Here is a 19,089-nt window from a genome sequence, read left to right as displayed (position 1 = left end):
ATTATATAAGTTTGGACATAGTACTGACCAGGTAACTGATGTTTTGCGTCCTATCTTTTTGTCACGAAAGTTTCTATGTGCAAACAGTCTGTCAGAAACTGATTACCAAGAAGTATCAAGTTGGGCACTGTATCGTGGTCAACACTATAACACGACTCTGAATCCAAATATGATGCCCAACTGCAACCCTCTTACCTCTGCTCTTTAATTATCCTTTTCGTTTTTTATTACGCCTTTTGTCCCACTTGAAGAGATAGAAAGTGCTTACCGTCTATTTTCTCTCACTTGTCTATCTGATGTTTCGTTTTCCTTGGTATAGCTGCCACAAATCTAGTGGAATGTAATGTGGTGCTTTGTCATGTGTATAGCACAGGGCGCAAAATTTCCGGTCGTCAGGTCGCCATTGGCGACTGAAAATTTAGAGCTGGCGACCAGTGTTCAGTAGAAATAGTTTCTGCCTAAACTCTCAGGGTTGCGCAGTTTCTGTTTCGCATGAAAATAATTGTCACTGAGGAAAAGTCTTGAATTTGGTGTAGAGAAAATAAAAGTATTTTTTAAATACCTGCAACCAGATCTATACAGTGAAAAAATTAACCTTGTCTTAGCAGAATATAAACTTTTGTTTTCTTCATTGACATTGAATTAGACACTGAAAAAGATTTACAGTTAAAACTTCATTACGGGATTCCCAAATTTGTTTCCAATTGTCATATTTTGTGCAGGTTTACCTGCGAGAGTACTGTTTTATGTGAGAGAGGCTTCAGCACTCTAAACAGAATTAAGACTGCCTACAGGAATTTACTGAAGACTGACACACTGGGTGATTTGCTGACAATTTTCATCAATGGCCCTTCACTTAAAGACTTTGATCCGAAAACTGCAATCGACAAGCTGGCACTTCAGTGCAGACAAAGAGCGTTACACAAACGTGAAGTTTTAAGATATTTTTTTAACATGTATATCAACTGTCCAATTCAAAATTGATTATCCTGAATCTATTGATTGTCTGTTTTTGAAATTGTATGCCCTGATGTAATCTCTTTCTTTGTCAAACCAAAGGCTTGTGTGTGGGAGGAGGAACTCACAATTTGTATGTGAGAAATACCTGGCGACCATTATTTTTGGATTGGCGAGTGCGTCTGACTTTGAAATTTTGCGCCCTGGTATAGCACATATTAGTATGGTCAATTATAGGATGCCCGGAATTATATAACTTCCTGTGTGGGATAATAGTGTGTGTGTCATACCGATAATATAATGCGTGCTCTATAAGATGCAGCATAAAGCGTGCTTGTAAGTTAATAAGAGCCTTTTTTCGAACAATTCCTGTTATTATTGATGTTACATTGATAGTATATTCCCCGTAAATAATATACAGACTGCTTTCCTTTCCCTCTTGTCTTTTACTTGATATCCATCTAAAGACCAAATTTGTGGCATTCGGACAAGCATTCACACAAAATTTCATTCTACTTAATGCTAAAGGTTCTACAACAATATTGCCTAACATCTTAGAAATATATTGAACTGAATTAAAAGAATCCCAAAGAACAGCAGAAAACTAATTTGTTAAGAGAAACCAAATCATAACACAATTGAAACGAGGTAGACTGCAAGTACTTTCGCTAATGCTTCATCAGATAGGAGGGAAGATATAAGAAGAAAAGTGAAAACAAAGCGAATGCAATGAGAAACTGAACTCAGAAGCTCTCGGCATGCAAGGCTATGGAACAGCCTCTGTTATAGAGCCGAGCCGAGCTTACCCCTGGCCGAAATCGGCCAGCAAATATAGCGATATTTATTCCTTAGATGAAAATTTGGGAATGTGGAAATACATAGGAACAAACCATGGTTCAGCTAGGAATGCACTAAACTATCAGAGAAGAGAAAACATGCAAAACTACGTTGACTTCAAAATCCGAACAATAACCTACACAAAATTTCGTTGACATCAGGCGGGAAACTTCCAAATTTTCAGAAAAAGAAACGCGATTTTTTGAAAACTAAAATTAATAGACTTGTAGATAATAGTAAAAACAAAAACATCCGCGACATGTATTAATTAGGGTATCAACGAATTTAAGAAAGGCTATCAGTCTCACGTTCATATATTAAAGAAAGCCGATGGAACAATTCTCACTGATACAAATAACAAATTGAATAGATGCAAAGATTTCTTTGGCGATTTGCTTAACGCGCAACCAAAAAACTAATGTCGTGGAGAAAGGGAAATGCACACAGCAGGACCATATATCCCAGTGCCTAACCGAACAGAAATAGAAATCACTTAAAAAAATAAATAAATAAAAATAAAAACCTAAAGAGAAACAAATCTCCGGGTCTAGACGAAATTCCTACTGAGTTAATTTACCTGGAAGGAAAAAATTGTGGAACAAAATACGCAAAGGATATCTGGAAAAAGGAGAAGCTGCCACGGGAGTGAAAGGAATCAATCATTGTTCCAATTCACAAGAAAGGTGACAAAACGGATTGTAATAATTATCGAGACATCTTTCCTAAATAATTATCGCGGCCTATAAAATTCTCTCTAATTTCTGTTAGCAAAATTGACCCCATACACAGATAAAATTATTGAAGATTACCACATATATATTTACCATTCAAAAACTAGTCGACAAGGAATGAAAATACAGAACCCCGGTATATCAATTATTTATTGATCTTAAAAAGACCTGCGACTCGGATAGGAGGGAAACATTGTACGATATTCTTATAGAATTTGAAATGTCGAAAAAGTTAGTTAGACTAATTAAGATGTGTTTAAATGAGCCTCAAAGTAAAGCTCGAACAGGAAAAGTCTTGTCCATGAGCTTTCATATCGAGAATGGCCTCAAACAAGCAGATGCGTTGTCGCCGTTATTATTCAACTTCGTTCTCGAGTACGCTGTAAGGAAAATCAGAAGCTGAGTGGTATTCACACGTTATGGCTTATGCTGATTATATAAATTTGATAGGGAATGATAGAACAAAAATAAAAAGAAATGCAGAAGCCTTAATAAATGATTGCAGGGACATGGGTTTAGAAGTAAACATAGAAAAAACTAAATACATGGAAGTTCTCCGGAATCGTAATACTGCAAAGTATGGACACGTCAAAATGTCAAATAACACCTCCGACAAAGTACATACTTTCAAGTATCTAGGATCAATATTAACAGACTAACCATATCCACGAAGAAACTAAATGTTGACTGAAAGCAGGGAATTCGTGTTATTATTCGGTTCATAATCTATTGAACTCACAAACTCTGTCGAGGAATGTGAAGCTTAAAATACATAAAACGATAATCATGCCTGTTGGCCTGTATGGTTGCGAAACCTGGTTGCTTACTCGGAGGGAGAATACAGACTAAAAGTATTTGAGAATAAAATTCTGAGACGATTATTTGGACCCAAGAGGAACGGGAATGGGGAATGATGGAAACTTCGTAACAAGGAACTGCATAACTTATATCGTTTACCAAATATTATTAGGGTCATCAAGTCAAGAAGTCTCAAGTGAGCAGGTCATGTAACCAGAATGGAAGAAATTAGGAATGCTTTCAAAGTTTCAACTGGAAATCCAATCGGAAAACAATCATTAGGCGCAGACAGGAGAACAATATTCAGATAGATCTCTCAGAAATAGAAATACGAAATAGAAATTAGATCCAGTTGCTAAGGACAGAAGTCAATGGAAAGCTTTTCTGAACGCGGCATTGAACCTCCAGGTCATAGAGTGAGTGAGTGAGTTAGTTCTTTAAATGATGAGCTACTTTGCCCACCAAATTTGATTTAGATCCGGCCAATAGTTATTGAGATTTAAAATACCACATACATACACACATACACCTTGAGTATAATTATATAAGCGCCCGTATGCTTACATCGACAGCTAATAAATAATAGTAGCTAAGAGGTTTCCTGGATTCAGGATCATGCTACAGTGTTGACTTCAATATAACGTTCAACTGGACACTTCTCAGTTACTGTTTTCCCGTAATTTTTGTTTTCTGTTTATCTGGTGACATTACTACCGAAAATTCTTGTACAGACCCTCGTTTAATTGTATCGTATTATAATGTCTATGCCATTTCCTTGTAAGTGATATATCCATCGTTAACCCATTAATTTATGGCCACCACTATCCAAGGGGAATGAAATCGCCTGCCAAATGAGCATACAAATGTTAAGATCAAAGAGATGTGTATATACAATCCAACCATGGACTTTCCATTACAGTAAGTTCTGTATCAAAATGGAAAGAACTTAATAAGGCCCACTTTATGGGTTGCTCCATTGGCTCTATGTGATTTAGTATCAAAATGGTGCAGTGAGAGACAAACAATGAACCGAGGCTGATCAGTGCGTCAACTGTGACTCATCGATGCTCGAGACCAGCGAAGCTTCACAGATTCTCGTATAGGTCAACGGAAGGGTTATAATCACAGTTTAAGTGTTTCCCAGCGTTTACAGACGACACTGAATGAAATGTTAACAATCTTAGCATTGAGCTGTAGGTAATTGAAAACACGAGGACACATCGCTTGATCCAACGAATTCAAATTTATTGGCGAGCTACAACTCGGCAATTACGATCGACCAGCGAATTTGTGTAATGCTGTGAGTCATATTATTATGGACAAAAATTATATTCAATTAAAACAACAGCACATTGCCTTAATCCAAACTATGGGATGAGAGACTTTGTCTCACCTTCCAAATGGGCGACTAAGATGTGCTATTTGTTCCGGGAGTCAACACGGTACACAGCAGGTAAAATTGAGGTAGACAAGCTGAAACACTTGGTTTCCAGCGAGCTTCCAGTAATTGGTTGGACTCTATTGGGTTCTGGTGAAGCCGTGGAGTTCGATACCTTGTAAAAGGAGATGTGAGCTTGCCTTAACGCTCCGGCGACAGGCTCCTACACGCTAGAGCAGTCCCTCTAACAATAGCTAAAACTGGAGTATGGGCTCCTGTCCATTCCCTTCTTCAGAAAAATTTTCTGCGTTTAGCAAAGCACTTCCGAGCGAACAATCATGCAAGTTCGTGAAAACAACTCGGTTTTAAATCTTGAGGTACCAACCTTTGTGAAGGATGCTTATCCATCCTGACAAGGGAAAAAGTGGTGTAGTAGATACTTTCTCAAGAACTTCCAATCACCTTTTTTTTTTTTAAATGGTCCTTTCATATTTTGCACTCCATAAAATTACTTAGTGCACCATACATTTTTCTTCAAATTGGTGGTATAGAATTATGAAATACGTAATTGTGAAACATGAACAATACCGTTACAGCCGAATTTCAGAAAGTTTCCAAAACATGGAACTAAACCCCAATAATAACTTTAGAAGATTTTCCTCAGAGAAACTTTAAATATGAAAATACTGGTAATCCACTTTGAGCACAATCCCTGGCTGTAAGGAAAAGTCATCCCCTGAAATGATCGCTGCTAATCCTTGTGATTATAATACTATTCCTGTGTAATTTCAAGAAAATTTAGTTATGTCAATATGTAGGGCCATTAATGGAATTTGTTCATGTAATATCAATAAAATTGTTAGAATTGTTTTCTAGAATTTTGTTAGAAAAATTAACTATGATATACTGCTAATGAAATATTTATTTCCGGATTATGAACGAAGTCGTTTACAAAGGAAATAATTTGAAAAAACTCCGTTACCCTCGAGGATTTTTCCAAGTAACATATACTGTACTATATTGTTATTAAGAGACTTATTTATGAAAAATAAGCAAAATTATTTTGTAAACTTTTTTGAGAAAATAATCCGATCCAAACTTATCTACATTCGCAGTCTTTCTGAATTTTTCTAAGGTAAATGTCTTCTGTTATATTGTAGAGTTATTAATGATGTGAGTAAAATCAGTTGAGCCATGTTTGAGAAAATCGTGTTAACACCCAAACAGCAAACTACAATTTTTGCAATGTTCTGAAATAAGCGAATTATGCCATATTGTAAGCTTGAAATACAGTATTTAAATGAATAAACTCACTATACCTGTTTTCTAGGATATACGAATCGAACTTACTTCAGCCACTAAATAAACTGTTCTGGGCTTTGTGAAGAGGGGTGATTTATGTGATACTGTAGGGTTGTTAATGAAATATTTATGAAATATGAACAAAATTGCCTGAGCTGTTTTCGGGAAGATCGTCCGAAAATAATTCATTCCCACGAGTAGATTACTCTTTCACGATTTCCCCAGAGAAATCTACAGTGCCATACTATAGGATTATTAGTGAATGCTTATTTATAAAATGTAAGGAAAATGAAGTGAAATTAAATTTCTAGTTTCACGTTTCAAAATCATGCCTTGCAGGCTATAGGAGAAGGATGATTAATGACACTGAACGAATATGAAATAATTGAAGTCAGGGCGTGAGAAGAAACTGGAAAATTTCGAGAAAATCTACGGACATAGTGTTGTCTACAAAAGGAGAGAGGTTTGCCACTTAGTCACCGTATAAAACGTAAAGATAATTGTTACAGTTGTTTTAAGGAAAATCACAGTTCCAATTTTCACATTCCTGTAAACTATCCTTACTCTTGAGTGAAAGGAAAATTCGAACCCTCTCTATGAGGAAACTCATAGAATCTTTAAGTTGAAAATTTGACAACGGTACTTAAACAATGTGAGTTTAAGTCTTTTACGAATGTGGATTGTTGAAATATATTCTTTTTGTAGTGTATGTAGGTGTGTGCGCAACATATGAGGAGCACGAATGTGTAAATCTCGAATCCGATATCTTTTCACAATCTCAATATTTGCTTCACTCTTATTGTCCTTCGGAAGTAAATCAAAGGTAAGGAACTTCACTAAGCTTAATCGATTTCTAAGGTCAAATCATATCATGTTGCAGTTGTTACTGATATATTTACTTGTGAAATATGAACAAACTTATAATAGACGTTTCTGCAAAACTGCTTCCAAACAGAACTCGCCATATCGGCAGTTTCTGGATTCTTTAGAAATAAGTGAATTATGTAATATACTAAGGTTAATAATGAAGGCCATATTCTACAAAATATCAAGATCTTCATTATAGCTATCTTCATGAAAATCATCAGAACAAAATACACCCATATAAGTTAATATCACTATCTAAAATTTTTTAGAAAAATTAGCTATGTTTTAGGATTTTACTGAAACTTTTAATTAAAAAATATAGCATGATACTCAGAGTCGATGCAGATTCCGCGTTGTGAATACAGATCCCGCGATAAATAAAAGAAATGTAATTCATTCAAGGGAAAAGACGAAATTTGAATAAAATAACTAAAGACTAAAGCAGTTTGAACAAAAGAATATAATTAATTTAATATTATATTTATATTAATATTATTACACTGTATTTTATTAAACAACATACAACATTTTGTTCTTACATAATTTTTCACAAGTAATTTAATAACTTTACATTTTTTGAAACAGTTCCTTGTGAGCAGTATGGTAGTTAGGGCCTATATTAAGATCCATACTTCCTTACTTTTGGTGTTACTGACGACAGCCGCCTTGAATCAGAACTAACAACGGTCGAAAGTATTACAGGAAAAACGAAAGAAAGTAATAATTACGAAAACGAAACAGAAAAGTAGAATGGACGAAAGAAAGAAAAAAATAACATAGTTCTTACATGGAATGAAATTTGACAAATACACTATTATTTCTGAACAAAGAGCATAAGAAAATAGAAAGTCAATGAAATTCTCAGAAATGGTAAGAAAGTTTATTGTTGTACGTGGAATGCGAAAAACTAACAAATTAATTTCGGAAAGGGGGAGGGTATTGAGCCCAATAGCCCCTTAATATGCCACTATATATATATATATATATATATATATATATATATAGAGAGAGAGAGAAATTGTTCATATTATGCAGGCGACTTCACGCGTTTGTTTAGATATAGCAGCGCTAATACTGTTTCTATATTAATAGCTTCAATAAGAAATTAGAAAGTAAGTACAGAACTATGTTTTTTGGCTTGTACAAATCCAAAAATTATGTTAAAAATAATAACAGGAATGTTGTTATCAAAAAACTCTGAAAAATACACAATAGTTTTGCTTCTAGAGCTAACTTGGAAGAAGATTCCATATTCATTACTATTCAATGTTTGAAGATAATAATAATAATAATAATAATAATAATATAATAATAATAATAATAATAATAATAATAATAACAATAATAATAATAATAATAATAATAATAATAATAATAATAATAATAATAATAATAATAATAATAATAATAAATTAAAATAAACCTATATAAACACCCGAAATACAAACAGAATAATATTTCCTAACTCGATAAGTATGGCTTTTGAAATTCCATCCGTGTTTTATCTTATTAGAACTAGTGTTTGTGCAATAGTTTCCTCTTATAATTTTGTTACTTAGTTATAATTTTATTCTTCAATGTGTAACAATTAAATATTGTTAACAATTAATTTCTGCTATTAAATATAAATAAATATCATGTAAGAACAATTCACATGCCAGCTTTAAAGAACAGACAAATACTACGCTCCATGAAAGACCAAGAATTCAATCCCATGTGAATGTAGCGCAAGAATGTACAATTAATGCTTGATGTGAAGAACACCAAATATATGTATATACTGTGTATATTGTGTCAGAATTTGCAACACATGCACTGGAAGAAAAATCATAAAATTTTGATTGAAAACACGTCAATTTTTGGCACCTATGAATGGATATAAAAGATTGTTAAGGGAAGCTATGGAAATAAAATTAGGGGATAGCACCATGAATGCAGAAAATGGTTTGAAAATAAGTGAATTTTGTTAACATATTATTACAGTAGTAACAACAAAAGAGCCATAAAAGAAACGATAACGATATTATAAAATTAATTTAAAAATGTCAAAATTATAAATTTAAAATTAAACAAAGTCTTTATATCATTTGATTATTACACATTACAAAATAAAATGATACTACTTTAAGAAAACTATAACAGAAAACTACTACATCAATTTCCCTAAGTTAGTACGACACGGATGATAAAGGCAGTCAACAAGAATAGAATACCGAAAGTCTTACTTATTGGGGTATAAAATATTCCTGAAAATTATGTTGAACACATAGAATGATCCTTCCTTTATCAGTGAAAAATGCATTGACTTCTATTCCCAAAAGTTGAGTATGCATTGAGTTCTAATATCGTATGTTTGTTCACTGAATTAATGTTGCGTTCTGTCTGTGTAGGTATGTTGCATTGTATTTGTATGCATTAGCATATACTACTTGTGTATGTGCAGCTCTATATTTTTACCAATACTATATTTTTGTTTTCATTTTTTTTAAATATTTTAATAATTTTTTTCGTTTGTGATCTTTTTATACTTTCTACAGTTTTGTGCCGTTTTGAATTCTACTTCTTTATATTTTAAAAACATTTCGCACTAATATTATATTCTATTATTTTTAACTTTGTAGCTGATTTATTATTATTTCCCTTGGACTAGAGTAAGAGGGTGGGACAATACGGCTGAATATCACCTGCTTTAGAAAAAAAAAAAAACATTGTTGATGTTGATTTTGAGTTAAGTGTCCCTTTCAACAGCGAGCTTATATGAGACGTAGACCTACATCTTAGCGTAGGATCCGAATGACATCAACTCCCGCCGGGAATCGAAACCGGGTTCTGTACGCCAAAGGCGCGTATGCTACCTGTAGCTTAGTCAAGAGGGAGCCCAGTAAATACCATTTATATTTCAATGTCAAATTATCATTCTTACAACACTACTGTGAAAAGGTAGAGACTACTGTGAAAACTAAACCGACTATTTGCTGCATAGTGGAGGTGCCGTTCTTATTGAATCATAGACTTCCGTACTGTTTTATTTAGCGTTCATCATACCAAAATATTACAGTGTAATATAAAAGAGAGTAAGTATATATATATATTACCTTTTCTTATCCATTTCACTGTCTGTGTGGAAGTAGAAATGTCGTTGGCGTGGTTCAGGAGGAAGAATTTCAAAAGCAAACCTCTTCCCCCCAGCAGTCGAACTTTGAACTCGGTACCCGTGGAGGCAAGCCACACCTAGTGTGTAAAAGTTACTCTTTATTAATTCTTGCTGAATACACATAATAGTACAGTTAACAGAGATAATTTTAAGACCATTATACTACTTTTTAAATTTGCGTCCTCTATGCTTCTATTTCTCCATCTTTTAATTCAAATGACTCGTTTAATTTAAATCAAACGGAGTTGTAATCCGAATCAAGACGAGAGTTGTGTGCCTCTACCACAAATCGAAATAGACTACCCACTACCAGTTCGGTACACAGAACACAAAAAGATACCAGATTGATCTCATTGTGACAATAAAGCTCCTGGTATATTACAGGATTCTTACAAATCTGGAAATTAAGGAAAAATGGGAAAAGCTGATACTTCAAATATGGATCTCAATTAAGCAAATGAAATAAGTCTGAACCAGTCTACGTAATTGTGTTACTTAGTAATATCATTGATCATTTCTTTTACATTTTAATGTTTTCTACGGTATACTTCTTTTTTAAATTTATTAAATTTTTAAAAAAATAGTATTGTAATAATTTTAAAACAACTATTAGTAACTATCATGTAGTACTACTTAGACGTTACAGGTATTTATTGCCATTTATCCTTGTTCTTTTGCATTTTAAGGATTTGTACAATATAATTCACTTAAGATAAATAGTAACATTTAACAAATTAAACAACAACAAAAAAGAAGATATAAGTTAGAAAATTGGCATGGATAGCTGTAATATCCCCTTCCCCTGTTTTCATTATGTTATACCTTTAACTACTTGCATACACTCTTCCAATAACCTATTTTTGTGGAATTTAGGATGAAAATGAAATATTTTATTAAAGTAATTAATTGTGTTTTTCCTTATTTACTAAATGTTTCAAGGAACCTGTCTCATTTTCTTTGAAATTGACTGAAGCAATATCTTGAAAGTTTTCTCAAGTCTGAATGCTACACCTGCTCTCGTGGAAAAGAAGGGTAGCTGCTTTCTTTCAATAAATAAATAAGTAAAATCCATTTGTGTGTATTAATTTAAACACCTCTTATAAGATTTATTCAGTAGTTCAAATATCACTTCTTTGGTTAGTTTATGTGTTTGCTTATCCACTGTTATTAACCAAGACTGTTTAGTTTTTACAGACGTGCTTCATTACTTTGCCTTTGTCTTATTAAATGCCAAAATTCCGCTAAAATGCCTGGTCTGGAAAAAGACAGGATAAAAGACATATTTTTATACGAACCCTAGCATTAATTCTTTAATTTTTACATTTTCACAAACTTTACATAAAAATTTCTATTTTGATAAAGATATTCACTGAAATTAAGAAGAAAAAGTTTGAAGATGCGTAATCAGTTTACAAAATAAATACAGTGTAAGTGGTCTGGGTTCGATTTCCGGTCGAAAACGTGTAACAGCTTTTGCAGGCCAGCTATCCTAAGTGAGATTTTCCCTGCCTTTTCCTCATTCACCCAAGGCAAATGGTGGGATGGTCTCAGACCGCTTTCTTCCTTCTTCATTCCTCTCTTCCTTCTTTCTTTCTTTAAACAGCTGCCTACATCATACCTCATACGTGACGGGCTTAAGGCCACAGATCGGTAATGCCCAGAATATATATATATATATATATATATATATATATATATATATATATATATATATATATATATTAGGGTGTATCGAAAAAAAACTTTTTTTCGAAATCCGGTTACGGCTAGTGCGGATTTTTGGCCAAATGGTATTAATAAAACGTATAAAAAATCTCAACTCGATCAGACAACTCCTTCTGCTGCCGAGTAGAGCCCAAATATTAGAAAAATCAACAAAAGATTCACTTTTCAACGGATTTTCCAAAAAATATTTTTTAAATATTTCCTATATTTTTCGGTCTTTTAAATTATTGAAATAGCATTGGAAAGGAGAAATAAATACATAAAACAAATTTATTACGGTTATTTCTGTACACCATAAGCATAAAAACCTAGTTAATTATTTGTAAAAATGCACTGATTTTCTGGCGTATCGTACAATTAAATTTTAATATAAAATTATTGAAGTCCCTTGAATAACGAAGAAAACACTTTAGTGCTAAATTCTAAGAGCAGTAATAGTATAAATAATTTGCTTCCAATGCCGTACGCATCTGCTTATCACACTAGATCACCTGCCTCCCACCTCTCCCCAAACGCCTCTTCTCTTGTACTTGCCCAGCTGAAAGGATCTGTCTTATCAGTCGCCAGTAGTCAACCAGCTGTGTCGAACGTGATTGTCGCTGCTTGAGTTATTTATTAGTGCTGTAGGAAATTTTAAGTAAATAATTTGTTTTCGTGTGAAGTGCAGTATGTAGAAGTGATAACAGTGTTTCAGTTGTGTTAAGTACTTTTTATTAGGAAGAGAGTGACAGATACGCTGACGTTATGGCATCGACAAGTTTGTTACGGTCTGACGTTAGGAATAGCATTATTGGGACACCCAAGGAATTGGGTAGAACACAGCTACCAACCGTTGAAATGTATTGAGACAATACCTATGGGAGCGAGAAGAAAAAAATGAGAATTTCGGGATCTCGGAAAGAGCCTTCAACAAAGGATTTATCTTCTATCGTCGCCAGGAAGATTGTAGAAAATTGAGATTACGCCTCAATCAGCGGCGAAGCAATTTTCAGTGTCAGAAATGATATTGAAGTACCATAATATTGTCCGTGACTTGCAAAACTCAGCAAAGTCCGGTTTCCAAACTTCTGCGAAACGAATTGCTGATTTTCAACAGTCTGCCAAAAATATTTCATTTGATATAGCCTTTTGTAAGTGTTCCGATCCTCTTGCCTGTAACTGCGAAAAAGGAAGAAAAGTGCCAGTGCTAGATGCGTCTTTTCTTCTAGATCAAAGAACCACAAGATTGAGGCGTAATCCCAATTTTCTACAATCTTCCTGGCGACGATAGAAGATAAATCCTTTGTTGAAGGCTCTTTCCGAGATCCCGAAATTCTCATTTTTTTCTTCTCGCTCCCATAGGTATTGTCTCAATACATTTCAACGGTTGGTAGCTGTGTTCTACCCAATTCCTTGGGTGTCCCAATAATGCTATTCCTAACGTCAGACCGTAACAAACTTGTCGATGCCATAACGTCAGCGTATCTGTCACTCTCTTCCTAATAAAAAGTACTTAACACAACAGAAACACTGTTATCACTTCTACATACTGCACTTCACACGAAAACAAATTATTTACTTAAAATTTCCTACAGCACTAATAAATAACTCAAGCAGCGACAATCACGTTCGACACAGCTGGTTGACTACTGGCGACTGATAAGACAGATCCTTTCAGCTGGGCAAGTACAAGAGAAGAGGCGTTTGGGGAGAGGTGGGAGACAGGTGATCTAGTGTGATAAACAGATGCGTACGGCATTGGAAGCAAATTATTTATACTATTACTGCTCTTAGAATTTAGCACTAAAGTGTTTTCTTCGTTATTCAAGAGACTTCAATAATTTTATATTAAAATTTAATTGTACGATACGCCAGAAAATCAGTGCATTTTTACAAATAATTAACTAGGTTTTTATGCTTATGGTGTACAGAAATAACCGTAATAAATTTGTTTTATATATTTATTTCTCCTTTCCAATGCTATTTCAATAATATAAAAGACCGAAAAATATAGGAAATATTTAAAAAATATTTTTTGGAAAATCCGTTGAAAAGTGAATCTTTTGTTGATTTTTCTAATATTTGGGCTCTACTCGGCAGCAGAAGGAGTTGTCTGATCGAGTTGAGATTTTTTATACGTTTTATTAATACCATTTGGCCAAAAATCCGCACTAGCCGTAACCGGATTTCGAAAAAAAGTTTTTTTCGATACACCCTAATATATATATATATATATATATATATATATTAACCCTGCAACAGGCGCGCAGATTTTTGTGACATGGATAGTCGCGCGGGCTACCACCGTAGCCCATTTGTTTTTATTTTATTGTATTGGCTAGTTTGTTAATATTTTTATCTTTCTTGTAGAAAAACGTATTTATAAACTGTTTTAAGGGTCTTATACCCAATTTGAGAAATATATTTATTTTGAAAGCTATGTATATACAAAGAAGATTAACGCCATTCATTTTTCAAAAGTAATACACGAATAGGACTGTAAAAGTTATTTGTATTAAACAATAAATGCACCAATGTGGTGCATTTCGAACTTTTCTTCATCGTAAATATATATGTCGGAATTCTTTTTAAAATATGCATTATTTTATAAAAATTTTACAAACAAAGCTTACAGATAAACGTATTATCGACAAAAAAATATACCTTTTCAGCGACTTTTTTTATGATTTCTTGCTATCAAAAGTTTGATCAAGATTTTGCATAATGATACATATGCTATTTACTCTCATATATTTTTCTTTTTCTGTTTTCCTATTCAAGATCCTCGAAGCATGTTCTGCACACAAGTGATTGAGTGGTCAATACACACTTTCCTTCAAGCATTGACCACTCATCAAAAGCATCAAAATGCCAAGAAGGGCACGTATTTCAGTCTCGTCTGTAAGTTTTGCATCACGGTCACGTACAAATCTCTTTCTAACACTGTCAATGTAAATATTGCTACAATCAACTAAAAGTCTGAAAAATTTTGCATCTAAAACCAATTCTAGACATTCAAGTTACGACAACGCAGACCTGGCTTGACCTTTAGGTCCAGGAAAACGAAGCAAAATATCATGAGCACAAGTGCAAATATTACGAGTAGGAGTTTTTTTTTCATCTGAAATTGTCTTTTGCTACATAATAATTTATTCAGATCAGAACTGTATTTATTATCCCAATCATCTACAGGTATCAGTGATTCCGGCCACCCGGAATTCTCAGTAACATCTTCTGAATTTTTACTATTTCTGTGTCCGAAAAATGCAGCTCTTCCGTCTCAAAATTTTATTCACCATCACTATCGCAATCTAGAAAACATTCCTCATCAGAACTGGCATTTTGCAAACTCATTGACCATATGATCAACACTCAAGCTATGATGAAAAACTTTCGACGTTTTGGAACACTTATTACAGCAATAGTCGCACGGGCTACACCTAAGTGTAGCAGGTGTAGCCCATGAAACTTTCAAGCAGAATAACAATGAGCTCTTTTCGATTTTATGTTCGACCACACACTAAACACGCAGAATGATAGTTGATAGAAAGGTACACAGACACCCTTTGTGTTAGTATCTCAAACTACTTTGCTGCAAGGAAAACAGAAACGCTGGGCTACAATAGTAGCCCGCGCGCGTATTGCAGGGTTAATAAAGAAATAAATTAACACAATAAACAAAACTTCACTGTCACCAGTAAATATGTTCTTGATTGTTATTATTTTACGTCTTTATGCAGTACAATGAAGTAACTGGAGAGCTGCCTGAAGTGAGATATAGCAAATCCTGGGCTAAAAGCCAGAAGTATTGTCATTATAATGGAGGCTCGTGAGAAAAGTCACAGTTTTTTTTTTAACTCGAAACTGAAAGAATACAACTTTTCTTTACATAGTACACACACACAATACACAGTATATACTTGGACATGCCTCATTTAGGTTGCCAGGAACTTAATGAAAGACATATTTTCATCATTTTTAATAGCAATTTAACTTCACCATGCATATATATGCCAATTAAGCGCTTACAGTAAAAATGGAAGGAGCTTCACGTTTGGTATTATTCAAAGAAATGTGTTTTTATTTCGGAAATAGATGGTAACTTCTTGCATTCGTAATAGATTCAACTACTTCGTCTTGTCCCAAACGAAGGACGGGAATACTCTTCGGCATATATATATATATATATATATATATATATATATATATATATATATATATATATATATATATATATATATATATATAAAAGGATTAAAGTCTTTTTTGCCATTTTTATATACGTAATTTTAAAGATGTATTTTCTCTCAAGATGAAAATTGCTAAAGGAGTGAGATCCGAACTTTTAAACTTTGTTTAGGTCTAAATTTAAAATATATTTTTGTTTTTAAATAACACATAATGTGTTATTATTAATGCGAGAACAAAAATGTTGAATTCAGAGTGAAAACGTATTTATCAATTTATCTACTTCTTTTTCTTTCATTTTGTCAATATATATTATCATTTTGTAAAACTGAAGCTCCTTTTTTCAGCTACAAGGGCTTCAAATACAAAAAGAGAGTATTAATTGTATAGAGAATATGAAGAAGATTAAAGATGTAAGTAATTATTAGGATTCAAAATATTTTAGAAATAGTATTAATTGTACGTATATAGCAACCATAGTTTGATATTTGCTGCAATTTAGTTATAAACATTTAAACACATTGTTGACACATTAAAACTCACTTTTTCAATCACCGGGTAACTCAAAATACATTTAATTTTAATTGACAAAATAAATTTAAATGTAATCAGCGATTCGTTTAATAGTTGGTATATAATAGAACCTCATTAACCCAGACTGATTCGGGGGATAAGTTAAGCAGATTAATGAAAGTCCGGATAACTTAAATAACCCAAAAGAACAGCTGAAAGTGCATTAAATCTATTTATAGTAACAAAACACCTTTATTATGGTAATGGTGTTCTGGTAATTTTCCACAATGATGCAGTAAAAGCGTGTCGAATTTTGTGATGTTACTGCCGCAGTGTAACCCAAGAAATTCCGCTTGAGTTGGACGATATTTATTCATGTTAGTCTGTTGAGCGTTTCAATAATACCCACAACAATGGGCAAATACAGTACGGTATTCGTAACCATGGAGATATGTGACGAATGCAATTGTTGATTTCTAGCTACATTTAAAATATTGGATCCTGCTGCCATTTTTGTCTGTCCGGATTAAAGGAAGTTTGGTTTCACGACGTCTGGATTAACGAGGTTTTACTGTAATTACAAGCTCATTATCTGATAAACAAATTACGAACTTACCGACGGCTGATTCGGCGTTTGCGTCTTCGTAAAAATAGACACATGCATCTTTGAGCACACAGTACCGCCTTTTCCAGGTTTTCCATCGCTGACCAAGAATCATGAGGTAGCCAAAACAATCCGGTTGATGCATTGCATTTGCTGGTAGTTTCATATTACGACTGCTAATTTCTAACCACTGATCCACCTATTGAATTATGAAAATATATTTATTTTAAACTTTTAAAAGACTGAGAATACAATCAGCTACAGCTTTCTAGTCACTCATAATATTGCTCTCTAATTGTGTAAAAATATTTCTAACTTAATACATCACACTTAGATCAAAGACTCATGAGAAACTAGAAAATAAAATAAAATAGAGTCTGAATAGGGAAAAGAAAAGAAAGAAAAGTGTAATTGAGAAAGGTGTTCAACAGAAACGTTCATTCTCATCAATTTTATTCAATAAATGTTTAGAAAAAAAATAGAAGGTTTGACTACGGAAGTGGTTAGTAAAAGTAAAAGAGTTAAGGTATTTGGTTCACAGATCATGTTGTTCTTATTTGTCAAATGACAGGAAAAATTTAACATGTTAGAAAATGACAGGAGAAGCTGTGAACAATAGAGAGTCAAACTAAATGGTAAGAGAGAAGAACAAGAAAGAAATGAAAGCAATGATAGTTGAAATACAGGAGATTATTGCGACTATAGAAGTAAAACATGTGAGTTTCCGGCGTCCGGGTAGTGGTAGAAAAGTTTTTTAGGCAAGAAGAGAGCGTATTTCTCGACTTGCTTAATAAGAGTTTTAAAAATCTTGAAAGTTGACTGATGCATATGTTTGTAAGTTTGCTATACAACCACTGGAAATGATTTTTTTTATTTTCTCTTCAAATTAAAATAAGTAAAAATAAATAACCAATAAACAAAAGTAAAATTTGATTTGGTCACATATCATCTATAGTTCTTTCGCGCCATTCACATTTACTTGTATATATATGCTGTTTCATTCATTTCCAGAGAAAGTAGAGTGAAAATACAGTATGTTTGATCATGTGACATACAGTAAACCAACGTAGAGGTATGCAACGGGAAGATTAATTAACAGTAAAGCTTGGAATCTAATCTTTATACCCTGCTCTAATATGTTAACTAGCTACATCCAAACACAAATGCTCAGATATTGTTCTCCATCAGTTGCAACACAGCTCAGCAGATGGTTGCAGGTCTGTAAACGTAAACGTATTCTCCTAAGATCAACGTGTTTTGTGCTGACACCCGTAAAATGTGTATGACTTTATGTTTTTCAAGGAGAACACTGTAAATAAACATTCCTACCTTCACATTTTAGAGATATGGCTTTTCCCGTAGCTGAGAGGGGACATGAAAATGTTATTTTCCAGCAGGATGGGTATCCCCACATTGACATTGGGATGTCAGGTGGGAACTCAAAAGGTTCTGATATCAATGAATAAGGTGTGATAGTGGAGATCAAGTTGTGCTTCCTTAGCCACCCTGGTTGCCCGTGCTTTTTTTTTTGTGTGTGTGTGGGGGGGATTATATTATAAAACAAATGTATCGGCCACTTCTGCTTAACAATTTACCTGAACTTCGAGTACGCATTCAAGAAACTGTTGTATCTGTTGACTCTGAGATGTTGGAAAAAAATATGGCAAGAATTAAACTATCGGATTGATATACGAAAAATTACAAAAAGCACTCATAGTGAGTATCTTTAAAACAAAAAAACTGAGTTTTTTCTTTCATTTTAACATAAGATGTATGTAGCTGCGAATAAACAAACTTGAGTTATTAAAAATTGAAATCAGGAAGATCATTTACAATAACCATGTATTTTCATGAAACTTTACTGTCTTCATTAGTTTCATTAATTGATATGGTATTGCATGGGATGACAAGAATCGTACTTTGCAGATATCTGTTTGTTGTAAATATTTATGTATACTGTACTATCACGTGTATAAGCCTACTCTTTTATTTCTTTTAAAAAAGAAATATATTTTTAAAATCACTCAATCAAAGAAAATAACTATGTCTGTCAGAA

The 19,089-nt window shown here is 33.4% G+C and overlaps 1 protein-coding gene across 1 annotated transcript in view; it reads right to left on the bottom strand.

The window, feature by feature from the left end:
• The window catches only part of LOC145683014 (uncharacterized), an 832,861-nt gene that overhangs the window by 14,948 nt on the left and 798,824 nt on the right, over positions 1-19,089 (bottom strand). The window contains exons 16-17 of the mRNA XM_081754367.1: positions 17,046-17,232; positions 9,966-10,101 (exon numbers count right to left, since the gene is read on the bottom strand). Coding sequence (XP_081610493.1) covers positions 9,966-10,101; positions 17,046-17,232 — 323 coding nt within the window. The remainder of the gene's footprint in view (positions 1-9,965; positions 10,102-17,045; positions 17,233-19,089) is intronic.

This window comes from Thermobia domestica, chromosome 4 (assembly GCF_964235325.1).
Source record: "Thermobia domestica chromosome 4, izTheDome1.hap1.1, whole genome shotgun sequence".
NCBI classification, from domain to species: domain Eukaryota; kingdom Metazoa; phylum Arthropoda; class Insecta; order Zygentoma; family Lepismatidae; genus Thermobia; species Thermobia domestica.
The sequence above is the reverse complement of the archived record's forward strand: the minus strand, read 5'-3'. Positions and strand labels throughout refer to the sequence as shown.